The following is a 14,405-nucleotide window of genomic DNA, read 5'->3' as shown; positions in this document are numbered from 1 at the left end:
ACTGTCAGAACTGAACAGTCATCCCAGCACACCCTGCTCACGCCCTCCAACCCCGCCCACTGCCATCGGAACCTGTCCGCCGGCCGCCGGCGGCCCACACCTCCCCGCCCGGCCTCCGCCGAGCCCCCGACCACACCACCTGGTGACGTCACAGTGACGTCACTGGCCACCGGCGGCCGGTCGAGAAGCCGACCTCGTATCGACCCGACCGGCGCGGCGGCCGCGTCCCAGCGCGCCGCCTACGCCGCAGCCGACGTGGCCACGTCAGACACCGAATCAACGACAACAACCCCTACACCTCAACGTCGACGACGACAAGACGACCAAGTCGACGACGGCACTGACCTTACTGAGCAAGATAGGTTGATCGGCTTTACCCCGTCCGCTGCTACGAAGCCCAGAAAGACTCTGATGTGCAGTGTGGGTCTGTCAGATTTACGAGGCGAAGAGACGAAGGCTGGTAGTGCGCAGCAGTGCCGGTCGCCACAAACATTGGCCAGGCTATACGAAGGCCGGTTCTAAGCCAGCGAATCGAGCCGCGTACGGCGATAGTTGTGCTGGGGAGTGATGGAATGGCTGCTCCGCACCAGTGATGCTCCGGGAGAAAGGAGAGACGGACACCGGTGCACTATGGTTGGAAACGGCCTCACGGATGGCCGGGGGTCAACACGAAAAAATGTTTTGCCCATAACTTCTTAATGCGTAGACCGACTGCGATGAAACTTTGCATAGGTATACCAGTGTCTTTCGTGCATCATACAGTAACTCAGAAATGACGAGGTCACGTCACGCCACGCATGTGTGACGTCATCATTGCAAGTATGTTATAAGTCGCCTATGTCTTTCGTTATGTTATCGATATCGCGAGGCATTTTGAACATGTTTTGAATACTGCTATTACTGAATGGATATTGTTGTTATGCTTTAGGGTGAGAAATATCAACGTAGTGACGCACAGTGTCTTACTATTGGTCATAAAGGGTAAAAAATTTGGAGAAAGAGTATTTATGATTTTTTTTAGATTGGGCAAAAAAGTAAGAAATAAAATGACGATCAAATGACAAAACATGCGTCAGATTAACCCGGCAGTTGCTGGGGTATTTCCCCATCCGCCGTTTGCCGGGGGGGGGGGCGTTCAACGCCCCCAGCCGATAACTCGCGAACAAATAGGCGCAGCGAAACGCACGAGGCGCGGCAAACGAAAGAAGAACGCGACGAGACGATTCACATGAATACTTTAAAGCTGAATTTCGAGGTCACAGGTCGGGTCAAAGTCAGGTCAAACACTTGAAATCGGGCTTTCAGTAGCATGGACTTTAGAACCTCGCAATCGGTGCCTCGCGTTTCGCGTTTCGATTATATCGTCATCAGTTGGTCCTAAATAAATTCAGTCATCAGTTGGTCCTAAACAATCTGTCACAACTGTCACAACTGTCACAACCCTTCATATAAGTGCTAAAAGAGTGTCAGATCAATGTAGGGGTCAGTCAAACATAGGCCACTGGCCAGGGTCAAAGTCAGGTCAATCAGGTAAGCACATAACCCCGAAAATTAAAACTGGTACCTATTCGCAGCCCATGCACGACACATGTTTTATGGGTACTTTTGGGCGTAGAACACGATGGTGACATTCATTTTATCATACGAGTACCTGGCTGGTTGAAAAAAGATCAATTTCAGAAATGCATGCGTCATGGTCGTGAAGTAGTCACGAGAAATTGCCAACATTCAGTTCAAGATTTTGGAAAATGTAGAACGATGATCAAAAACCATAGATAGCCATTTGATTTGCCATGGTATTGGCAGTGTAATGGCGTTTACAGCATGTCTGTATGTCTGCTCTGTCGGTGGATATCCATATCCATACTCCAGGATATCCATACACGTTTGCACGATATCCATACTCCAGGTGCAGGAGTGAGCAGTTACTTCTTACGAGGGGTGCGGAGTCGAAGTCAGAGTCGGAGTCAGAGTCGGAGTCGGAGTCAGAGTCGCCCAGAGTCGTGGCAACGAGCCAGGAGTCGGAGTCGGAGTCGGGGTCGGTCAGGAGCCCGCAGTGGAAGTCGGAGTCGGTCCGAATCGGAACAGCTCCATCACGACTCCGAAACACTGGCAGGGGTCCGGAGTCGGAGACAGAGTCGGCCGGAGTCATGGCAACGAGTCAGGAGTCGGAGTCGTAGTCGGAGTCGGATTTGGCGCCACCACGACTCCGCAACCCTGCTTCTTACCATCATTTATAAGGATAAGCGATTGCAAGACTGACGAGCCGACCTGGTGCTAACGAAGCGACGGGTAGGTACGCCTCGGGAGATGAAGCTTCATGGACGATTTTGCGCACAAGTGCGCAGTCTGCTTTTACGTTCCCCTTACGCAGAATTGAACAGAGATTTATTCTGCCAAAAAGCTCAATGGAGGTCGATGGAGAACTTTTTGTATGTCCAATGAAACATAAACGTAATTTTGCAAATATTGCTGTGGTGACACTGCAAACAGAATGCAATGCCGTTCCTGATTTTGAACACTCATGGGAAAAAGAGTCACTCCACTCGATAGCCAACATAACAAGGATTATTTTGATATATAATAATCCAGTTTTACAACGTCATGGAGGTACTCCACATGCTATCAACAGCGCGGTTGTTTAAACCTTTGACGGCGCACCAAAAAAGTCACTATCAGAAACTCCCGATTCCACGTACAATAATGGAGACTAAATAAGCAACTAAATAATTTTTGCTGCCCAATTCAAAACATTTCATCAATTTCCAACAGAATGACACCCCAAATATACATATATTCCGAAATTGCCCACGGCCATCCGTGAGGCCGTTTCCAACCATAGTGCGGTGGGCGCCCCGCCCGCTCTGATCTTTACATCAGTGGGCGTCCGCCTGTTCAGTATTCACCAGGGTCTATAGAACAACATTCACCATCCTGCTACACAGGCTGAAGACTTGTCCGGTTCATCCTGACTGTGGGGCTGCGCTCAGTTCTCGAAACTTCACTCAGTACTACAGCTTTAATGCTCTGTGGTGCTTTGAGGAAGCATCCCCTTAGCCAGAAATCAAAAGGTAGGTACAGTCTGTCTTAAAAGTACCGCGCAAAGTGAGGGTGGATCCATCAAGCCTGACCGAGGAAGGGCCTGCTAAATTTGAGTCACCGAAATAATTGACATCCTCGTCCATTCCTCAGGTCAATTGGTTCGGTGACTTTCAAATTATAGCAGGCCCTTGGTCAGGCTTGATGGATCCACCCTCACTTTGCGCGGTACTTTTAAGACAGACTGTACAGGCCGGCACACACCAGTTTCTCGCCGACCAAGCGCGTGTCGACAATAGACAACCGTTCCAACCGGTGGCGACACCAGACTCGATGGCTGGTCTGTGACCCCTACTCTCGCACCGAGCGCTGAAAAACAAGGGCGACTGGGCACCGAACGGAGAGCTAGATGCAACATAGGGCGCTAAATGCACCAACCTAGTCACTGGATCGGTGGATAGCCCCCACTGGTCAGAGCAGGGCACACGGGCACGCTGATGGGAGGCACCAGACGCACAGCACTGGGTAGGTATTATTTATTGGGAGCACCGACAGCGGTGGCGTTTTTAGAGATCAGCCAAATATGCTGACTCAGTGGGCGGATGGCCGGATTCAGTGCGCGGCTCGGATACGAGCTAACAAACCGTCAGAGGCCACAGAAGGTCGGACAAGTCGCCCACCACCCGAGGACACTATCGGGCAGATACGGCGTCGGGTGGAGACACTTTCAGGGGGTAAGACCATGCTGACTGACCACAGCATAGGGAACCACTACCAATTTAATTCAAGCTACTAATATATCCCAATTATCTAAATTAGCGTCATTGTAGTTGCACACCTCGCCTGTCGCCTTCCTTCATCTACCTTCCTTGACCTCCCACTACCCTTTCCAGCCGACTCCACACGCTGTCCCCGTATCCAGGCCCCTCTCGGCGCCCCTGCGGGTCGACCGTTTCGCCACCCGGTGCGGACGGGCCGGCAGCCAGCACACCGCGCGGCGCGGCCGGCGGCAACTGCGGCGGGCGCCTGGCGCCGTCCGCTCCTCACAAACACAGCGAGCCGGCCGGGGCAGCGCTGGCGACCCGACCGGCCGGGGCTGGATCTGATAACTGAGAGCGAGGCGGCGCCAGGCCTCCACAGGAGCGGCGAGCTGGACCGGGAGGCTCGGCCGAGACAGACACCTGTGGCTCGGACATGACCGGAGTGGTGAGGAGAGAGTGGTAGTACAGCCGTCGACGGAGTCGCCACTGGACGGGTTAGGTCCCATATAGCTCGTCAGTTGGAATAAAGCACAAGGAGTTCCACCATGACATGCCCCCGCCACAGTTTTATTATTATGATCCAGGCACGATGGCTTGCTCAGGAGCTCGGTTCATTCCAGCCATATCTAGCCTCTACCAGACGCGTGCAGTATGGCGCTGTCGGTCAGTCCCTCGCTCGGCCGTTCAGCGGGCGAGCTACACCCGCAGCAGTCGCCGCTCGGACAGATTACTGCCCGGCCGTGCTGATGCGGTATAAACAGTTCCAGGAATCCTGCCAGCCCGTGGCCGGACGCGAGGGGAGCGCGGCGTCACTGCGCCACGGGGGCCGCCGCGCAGGGGACGCCGCGGACGGTTGAGGAAGGGACTGTGCGGTCAAGGGGTTGAGAGGTAATGACACGTGAGATACAGGGGAATGGCCCACCGGTCACCACGTGGCGCAGCATTTCAGGATGCCAGCTGACTAACTGATGGTCAACACTATCGGTTTTTACTCCCTCCAATAGAGGACAATCCGAAGGCCGTTTGTGGTTCATGAATCATATCAGCAAATACCCATGTGTAATCTCTAGAAAACGAGTTGAGCAGGACGGCAGATTACATGAGGATTAGATAAGTGGTTGGTGAATCAATATCAATGTCCATTGTGCAACAGTAGGTTGCGGTGGAGATGCTCGGATTCCGGCAACAGAATGACCAGGAAGCAGGAAATGCAACTCTACAAAAATATTTGCTAGTCCGGTCCAGCCGAAATGCCAGCATGGCACCATGGCATTCAGCACCCTGCCGAAGTATCGTAACAGTAAGTCGGCAGTGTAAACTGCACCAACATTCCGCTGCTTACGACCAACTGACAGAGCTGTCAGCGGCCGTAAATACATACAAGCATCCGCCCGGGACCAAAATAGCTACCAGTTCGGTACACCACACACTCAACAGGGTGCCCTAGAAGTAGCTCACGGCCACCGCTCACGGCCGCTCACGGCCACGGCCAGGGCCACTAGGTTCGTGACTCGTGAGTCGTGACGTACTCAAAGGGAACGTAGCGGCGACACAAGACGAACGGTCGAGAAGCTTCAACGAGACGTTCCGACTCCCGAAAGCAAGTTATGAAGAGATGCAGTCGTGAAGGATAGAACAAAGGTCGGGAGATGTGACCAAATATGAACGCTAGGACGTGCCGCAGCGGCGGAGAGACGTGCGCAGTGATCCGCGGTTCACGGAGTACGCTCACGTATTGCAGGCAGAACCGGCTGCTGCTGCATCACGAACCGCCGGCTTGTTTCGCAACCTTCTTAGTCATCTTGGACAGGAAAATTGCTGCATTAAGCAGCTGTCTCTTCTTTTCAGCAGACGCATGCGACGAAAACAAACATTATAATGTGGCAATGACAACTTTAAGTGCGCTGTTTAACCCTGCAGCGCAGCTAGGCGCGCCTCTAAACCTTAAACACTGAAGCGTGGCATCACGTGCTTGTAGTTTAGATCTGCTCAATATCATTTCAGCTGAGACTGGATCGAAAACAGGGCGCAGACATCTGCCTGACAGGAGCACATGGACCGTCCAAAGTCCGGTACGCGCCTCCGAGTAATCAGGTCGCCAGTACCCCGGGCCGAGCCTGGAGAGCGCTGTGGTCCTCCAGCGCACAGCATACGACATTCCTTCTAACTCATCCCACCAGTCAGCAGCAGCTTCAGCCACAAGGAGAGCCCGCATCGGTTCCAAATTAGCTCTCATTTGAATCAGACTGATGACGGTGAGTCATGAAGGGGTGGATGTGAGAGTCGACCTCTCTTCAGCTGTCGGCTATTAGGAACACTGTGCCAACGGTGCATCACACTACCCTCAGGGGCACAATATGGCCCAGAGTAGCAGCTGTGTGAGGTCACCAATGGACGGGGGCGCGAACGGGTAGAGGAGGCGGACAGCGAGCGATAAGACAAATAACGACACTGTCGGCAACAGCATACAGTGAGAAAAGTAAGCCCGAAATGTGTCAAATGGTGTTGCGTATTTCGGTTCTGAGGCGTATTTGGGTTCTGGGTGAGTGAGAAATACGCGAAGATCCTGAAGGCAAATGCCGGAAAATGGTTTCCTAAAAAAATAAAGTAAATATCATTTTTATATCGACTTATTTCAGCCCACCATCCACCCCTTCACGCTTCCCTAAGCCTTCCATAACCCCCCAGCTCCATCTCCCCAGTTTCCGAGTCGGCTCCCTCCCCAGTCCGATGACGTCACCCACAGGTCAGACAAGGCCGCCCGGGGGCGTCTGGGCCGCGGAGGCGTTCATTTATGCCCCGCGGCGGTCGACCGGCGATGTCTGGCGCTGAGCCAAGGCACCCGTCCGTCCGCCGGTCGTCCGAGCCGCGACGGAACGGGACGGGTGCGGAGGAAAGCGGTGGGCACATGTCGGCCCCGTTGACACTGCTGTAATGGTGCAGGTCAAGCAATCAATGCAGCGACGAGGATGATGGGTGGATAGACAGGATTTATTGTTGGTTCGACTTGGGTGGGCAAAACGGCCACAAGTTACGGAATGTCTCCAGAAACCTTCAAAAACGTTATGGTATGCGGCGTAGGCGCCAGCTACATTGCATTTTATAGTCGATTTGATCTACGCAACAGATAAATCGGACAAAAGTTTTAACCCTCGCACGACCAGGCCATTTCTCATAACACGAACGACCAGGGGGGGGGGGTTGTTACGACCCCCCCCCTGGCGTTTCGAAACGGAAGGTCGTAGAGCTTAGCGGAAAAAACCAACGGATTGCCCTCAACGAGATCTCGCGATTGGTGGTATATTTTTTGGTCCTAGGTCAACATTTGACCTACTTATGACCGGTCAAAGGTCAAATTTTCCGAAAAAATCAAACTTTTTCAACTTTCCGCGGCGATTGCGGCAAAACGGTGGGAGATATCGACTTGAAACCTTCACTATCGTGTTCCTTGATCAATTCTCTATCGTTTGGTATGTATTTCGTTTCCCTAGCTCTAAAAATGGCGCGTTGGGAGCGCCGGAAGTCGGCAAGGTCACAGTCGGCGGCAGAAATTCGAAAAATCGAAATTTAAATTTTTGAAATCTGATTGTATTTTTGGATTTGGGAGGTCCATTTGCTCCCTATAGAAGCTAATATTGCTGCATATTCCCATTGAGGTGACAAGAATTAGCAAAATAGTGGTTCGGGCGCTTTTCAAAAATAGTACCGGACGCTGTTCCTCTTGTGACGTCATAGCTCCGTGACCTGACCTGACCCGGTCAATTTTCTTGCACCACACGATAGCCAATGCTTGCCCCAACATGCATGGGAAGTTTCATCATGATCCATCAAACAATGTGGGTATCACCGGCAGAAAACCTAGGGATTCGGCGCACACGTTTGGTAACTGTCGGCCGGAGGCTGTACCTCTTATGACGTCATAACTCCGTGACCTGACATGACCCGATCAATTTTTTTCGGCAAAAGATGCGCAAAGGTTGCCCCAGAGGGTATTGAAAATTTCAGCCCGCTACGACAAGCCGTTTAGCGTGCACTTCGAAAAAACCTCAGGGGGGGGTTGATACAACCCCCCCCGCCAGGCGTTCTAAGGTTAAATAGGTAGATCACGCCAATACCAAGCGTCCGCCGGATATAATCATCCACAACGATTGTAAATCTAGTGCCGTTGATTTTGCGCAACGTCTTGAACTACACCTGGGAAAAGGTGACTAAGGGAGCCCAGCTTAACTCGACTGTGGAGGCCATCCATGGTGGTCTCTGGTTCTACCCCCGATGACGTCAAATCCGCCTCGGCACGGCAGAAACTTGACTAATGGCCGCAAATGACGAATGGAGGCCAGTAATATAGTATCGCCGGTCACGGAGCGAACGGGTTTCCCGGGCAAGTTCACGGTACAAAAAGCAGACGAGACGCGAGGCAAACAGCTCTAAGAACGCAAAAGCTGACATGGGAAGTCAACTAATGGAGTCACGATTTTCAACTCGCCCGTCCTGTTCGTGAATCAGACTCAAATAATTTCTTCCACCGGACCATCCGACTTTAGCTACCTAGCGCCATCCATCCCAGACCCTATCATTCCATGAGGCGCCCCTATCCGAACGGTTAATCTGGGACTCCGCCGAGCCCTGCCAAGCCAAAGCTGTTCGCCACCGAGTGCCGTTTATCGCTTCATGCAACACTGCTCAGCCAGAGCCATTGGCCGGTCGGTGGTTCACAAATTAGCTGCGACCGCTGCTGTCGGCGCTCGGCAAACCCTCAGACCCTCGGACCGTCTCCTTCCAGCCTGCACCGCCCGGGGCTGGTCTAGTTGGTGGTCCCTGGCAGCCCCAGTCGGCCGCCCGGCCCCGCTGGCCCACTGCGCTGCCAGCACCGTTCACGGTCGAACGGTGACCCGGGTGACGGCCAACAGTGACCGGGGTCACGGCCGAACGGGGACCGGGATCACGGCCGAACAGTGACCCAAAACGACCGAACGGTGACCCAGGTTAGGGCCCAACAGTGACCCAGAATACGGCCGAGCTGGAGCAGTAACTCGGCTCATACCGGACAGTGAACCAGGCCTCAGCGGAGCGATGCTATAACCAATACAGCCGATTCGTGCCAGCCGCCTCAGCCGTCCGGCCGTCGCGCGCCGTTTATTATCATTCTAGCCACGGCCGGTGGCCTGGTCCGGCCGCACCAGGCACGTGGTTTCGCATCTCGGCGCCGGCCGAGCGGCTGTCGCCTTCTGCTGGTCGGGTCTGAGGGTCTACCGTATCCCTGAGAGACCTGCAGATGGACCCGGCGGGATGGAATCATGTCAGTCCCAACCGCTTGCCTACGTCACTTGACCAGTCCATTCAAAGGACGATCTAGGACCAGCATAAACCAGCAAAACCAGCTTATATCATCCGGGACCACCCAGTACCATCTCAGACCGGCAAAGACCATCTGGATTCCGGACCATCAAAAGGCCCGTCTCTGATCGTTGTCATCTGTGCGCCTGCTGACCGACATGTGACCTTCCCTGTGACAGACGGTCGGCGGCCGTGCGGCCGTCCAACGCACCAGAGCCCACCGGCCGGCCGGCCTGCACGCTGCACACAGGACCCTGTTACCATTATTTTGGCAACTGGCCCGCCCGGTCTGCTTCAGGGACAGTGTGCGCACGACGGCCGCGTGGGACAGCGTGCGCCTGGCCATACCGGAAAGTATTGCAATACGCAGCTGTGGCACTGTGGGCAGCGGCAGTCCAAACATAGTCCTGGGGTAATGGACTGACGCAATAATTCAGTCATGAAATGTCACCGTACAACGCACATACCGAACATGTCAAATGTTCAGAGTCGTCCTCAAATTCTGCGCAGTTGGCTAGCTGGTAGTAACAACGAACACTGAACCATTAGCGACAAGAAAAACTGCTGGTGAATCTCAGCCTGACAGTGCCCTAGCAACGGCTGCAATTCCAAGAATTCGCGGCGACCGCAGGGAGGGGAAGAAGCAGCGGAGAGGGACGTTCACATTGCTCCAAGCTGGCACGCAGACGCACCGAGTCCTGTGCGACCTTGATAACTCTCAGACGTTCTCACAGACATTCTTTGTGCCGCCGGCCGGCCCGGTCCCCAAATAAGACAGAGCACAGCGCCATGTAACCAAACCGGTCTGGGCGGTAGGCACGCACGGAGTTTGGCTCAAAGACACGGCTAGATTCGGGAGAACGGGGCGACCGGCGAGCCACAGCGGGTCTGGCAGTCGACGCAGGACGCGGTAGGTCGCAAGTCATCCACGCCAGATCGAATTATGTCGCCAGGATATATTTCTTCCAGTCAATAGATGAATTCGACGCGTCATTGACAAACACATCGCTTGCGTTAGTCCTCCCATCACAAACCGCCCCGCCCCCGGGTGACCCGCCCACCTCCACCGCTCTCCGGACCGGTCGGCCGGGCCTCCAGAGCGGGCCACCCTCCCGCTCTCGGTCGGACAGAAGGCGGCAGAGTCATCACTAGCTACGGTGGCGTGATCGCCGCCGGCAGGCCCGCGTCCAGGCAGATGGGAGGGGAGGGCTGACTCGTGTTGGTGCCTCTCCTGGACAATCTGACCAAGAGGGTGGCATTTCTGTCTCATAAGTGACCTCTCGTTGGTCCGAAGATGAGTTTCTGGTCCTCGGGTGACCTCGTCCCTTGCGAGTGCCAACCCTTGCGCCCCACAACCCTCCACCCTGACGCCGCCCCTGCCGGGGGTGTGGCGGCACCGCGCGGCCAGCCTGACCGCGACGCGTGTCGCGCCCCCACAACAGAGGCCCTGCCCCCGGGCCAGTGTCGACCCAATCGGTCCGCGTCACTTTTTTACACCGCCGCTCCGGGCAGAGTTTTTAGAGAGAGGCTGTCGCTGAGCGCCGTGACAGAGCAGGTTAGCTCGGGACATCCCAGCCCCTGCCTCAGGAGAGTCATACTAGGAGATTCGCTTCTTCTATGTGAGCACCTGCTGTCAGCCATCTCCCAGCCACCGTCGCGCTGGCCGGTTAGCCAGGGACGGTGAAACTGCCCATCACATCAGCTCCACTGAGCCGGCGGGGGCTGGCTGAGAGAGCCGCACAGCAGCGTAGCGCTGCAGCCGACCAGTGAGCGGTGACAGCATTAATGAAACCACCGAGGCATATGCTCGGAGCCGCCGCGCGGTGAGCTACCTTTGGCGAACCGGTCGGAGCCGCGCTCACACAGATGGTGCGATAGCAATGAGCCGGTGTGGGCGCCCGATCCGAGCCAGCCATAACCGGCCGCGCGGGGTGTCATCGACCAGGCCGGACACAGCCCGGATCTGGTGTATACGGCCGGCCATACGTCGACGGGCTGTGGGCGGCTAGGTGCCCGCATACCACTGATGAGAGCGCTCTAGAACAGAGCGCCTCGGAGGCCTCAAATATCTCACCGCTCTGTATCGAGACCAGGCACGGGCGGAAGCCATAACTCACTTAACCACCGTACCACTCGGCAAATAAACCAATGTTTGAGTATTCAGCCGCGGCAATACGCTCCTGCGGCTGTATTAGAAGCCGTTCCGCGCCTACCCGCTCATGAACGTCTCATTAACGCGGCGGTTGAGAGGTTTGTCTCACCCTACCGCGGCGAGCATATGCAAATCGGTGGGCGTTCACAGGGCGGCTAGACACGCCAGCCGTGGTATTGCGGTAGTACGATGGTTCGTGGCCCGTGGGAGCTCGGTAGTACCCGCGGCCGGCCCGCGGCGTACTCTGGGAACGGCACACCACAGCTATCGGCCAATTAGTGAGGGAGCGGCGCGCCTATTCACAATGAGTGAACAGAGTGCTAAAATACCCTCAGAGTAGCCTCCTCCTGACTACCGAGTGCTAAGTACTCGATACGCTACAACACACTACGGTACTATACGGCAGGACATAATAAAAGGCGCGGCAAACACATGAAACAGTCAAGCAAGGAGCAACACAAGTTCTGGTGCCACCGGTCGACCGGGGTCCAATCGCTGAATGTTGTGATCTCACTCAAGAGCCTTAGAGATCGTGTCAGCTGCTACGCCGCAAGACAAGCCTTGACGCTGGACATGCCACCTCTCCTCACTAAGCCCACCACCATAGCCGGGTACTCACCGATCCGACCAGGCCGGCTCGGAGCAGGTGCGCCGTGTCCGCAGCGCGCGCCGTCGCCTCGTGAGGGTCGTCAAAACCAAGGCCCGAGTCCTCGTCGGGCTCGGCTGCGGAAGGTAGGGAAAGAGGGCAGGTCAAAGACTTGGAAACCAGGGATGCGGAGCCGTGGAAATTTCAGACGGCTCCGGCTCCGGCTCCGGCTCCGGAGAAAAAAATCGGCTCCAGCTCCGGCTCCGGCTCCGGGTGAAATGTTATGGCGGCTCCGGCTCCGGCTCCGGCTCCGAGTAAAATGGTCCGGCTCCGGCGGCTCCGGCTCCGGCGGCTCCGGCTCCGACTCAGTACATCCCCTATGCAATCAATTAAATACGGGTGGAAGAAAAATTGGATTGGTTATACGCGTTACTCTTTGCCATGACCGGCTCACCGCGTCCCCGCGCAAACGCACCTCGGAGAGAACCGGCAGAACAAAGGGCTAGGAAGCGATGGCATTGGAAACGCAGTCGCCGCGAATCGGAGTTCAGTGAACCATCGTAAGCTGACACCCGTCTCGGCTGCATTGGGGGGTGAGGGGTGGGGGGTGTGTGGGATGAGACGGTGCTGGGAGTCGCAGTCCACTGCACTGGTTTGAAAACAATGGCCGTCACCTGATGACTGGTCCTCATGTTCTGGGGATGCAGTAGACGTGGGGGGGGGGGGGGAAGAGCAAACAGGAAGTTGTTTGCGTACTGTGGAATACTGGGGATATTCGGATTTTTTCATTCACTTGATGGCCCATGACGTAAGTACCATATATTTTACTGCCTTGTACTGTCAAACCGAACTAGGTCAATTATTTTTTTCCTCTTCAAAAAATAAAAAGGAGCCGGAGTCGCCCCCTTTTTTGGCGGCTCCGGCTCCGGCTCCGGCTCCGGGCTATATTGTTTCACGGCTCCGGCTCCGGCTCCGGGCAAAATATGCCGGCTCCGGCGGCTCCGGCTCCGACTCCGGCTCCGGCTCCGCATCCCTGTTGGAAACACTACCTAGTTACGGAGCAGGTTTCAACGGAAAACGTCATTGGAAGACATTACGTTATAGCTTGCCACAGCCACAAGACAGGACATCAGATGAAACCAGACGACTTGGTGATGATCAGACAAATGACGACATTGGCGCGCAATGAATGAAATACCGATCATAATCCGCAGACTATTACCTACTGCATTACATACAAATGATATCATATATAACTGAAAGTAACGCAAAGTCTTTACATGACTCAACTACGACGCAATTCTTCACATGACATAATATGAGGCCCAAGTTTTGGAGGGATTATAAAAAGTTGCATGCTGCAACACAAACGCAATGTGGTTAGCTGATGACTGCATTCTGCGAAACTCGCAATCTGGCCCCTGCAAACAAGTTTTTCGTGTTTCTCTACGACGCCAGCAGTGAGTGTTCAACAAATAAATAATCAAGACATAAAATAAACAAGGGCAAAAGGACAAAATATCACGTTCCAGAACAAAACCGGTCCCAGCAGCTGCCTCTCCTGACCACAGCCACTTGCCGCAAGTCGTGCGCGAGCGAGACCCACGGCCACGGCGCACTGCACACCCGGCGGTACTTTTCGGGCCTTGGGCGCTCCGAGCTCGCGACACATAAACAGGCGTTACTGGTGACACACAGCCATCCCGGAGATGTGGCACGTGACAAACACATTCCGGATCATCTCCGGAGGCGATCCGCCGGTAACATCACCAGAGACCGGTGCAGACAAACAGTACATAAATATCGCAGACGTCACCGCTACGACTGTGGAGCGTGGGACATAATAAGCAGGGCCGACAGCGTCCCAAGAGAGGAAGTGCACTGAGCCCGATGCTGGCCCGAGACGGATAACGTGGAGGGTTGAGTACTCACGCTTGGTAATACGCTGCGCCGGCGGCACTGGCTGACGCCGCGGCGCTTTGGTACGCTCCACCGCGCCGGAAATGTCGCTCACTGAAACCCAGTGACAACACAAGTCAGTTAATCAACCTTAGGGTACATTGAGAGAAGCACAACTGAGTGAATGGATTTAACATGCAGCAATCACCAAACACTTGAATCTAAATCCAGCCAATCCACACACAAAAATGAAATGGACCTGCCTAGGTAAACATGAAGAATTTCTGTTTTACCTCAATAGTCAATAAAGATCAGTAGTATCATATGATGCAACTTCAAATGCAACACCTACTAAATAACAAAAACAAAAATACTATGCCTTCAGGCTACAACCATCTCTTCCACAGAATATGAGCACAATGAAGTAACAAAGTCAGCCAGTTTACAGCCCAGTAACTGTACAGCACAGTGAACAGTACGACAGTCCAGCACTTACCCCGTGCACGCCTCTTGCGACCTGGTCGGGACAACATAGTTTGCTGTGTCTCTTCCATTGCCAAGTGGTCCACCAGCATGCTGGATGGCTCCCTCTTGGACAATATCTGTGGATGCAGGGAAATATGTGTTTTTG

At 54.6% G+C, this 14,405-nt stretch overlaps 1 protein-coding gene across 1 annotated transcript in view; it reads right to left on the bottom strand.

The window, feature by feature from the left end:
• The window catches only part of LOC122393046 (nuclear factor of activated T-cells 5-like), a 43,655-nt gene that overhangs the window by 28,066 nt on the left and 1,184 nt on the right, over positions 1–14,405 (bottom strand). The window contains exons 2-4 of the mRNA XM_043388630.1: positions 14,271–14,376; positions 13,808–13,888; positions 11,909–12,012 (exon numbers count right to left, since the gene is read on the bottom strand). Coding sequence (XP_043244565.1) covers positions 11,909–12,012; positions 13,808–13,888; positions 14,271–14,349 — 264 coding nt within the window. The 5' untranslated portion in view covers positions 14,350–14,376. The remainder of the gene's footprint in view (positions 1–11,908; positions 12,013–13,807; positions 13,889–14,270; positions 14,377–14,405) is intronic.

Source organism: Amphibalanus amphitrite, unplaced genomic scaffold (genome assembly GCF_019059575.1).
Source record: "Amphibalanus amphitrite isolate SeventyFive unplaced genomic scaffold, NRLGWU_Aamphi_draft 000513F_arrow, whole genome shotgun sequence".
Classification (NCBI taxonomy): Eukaryota; Metazoa; Arthropoda; class Thecostraca; order Balanomorpha; family Balanidae; genus Amphibalanus; species Amphibalanus amphitrite.
The sequence above is the reverse complement of the archived record's forward strand: the minus strand, read 5'-3'. Positions and strand labels throughout refer to the sequence as shown.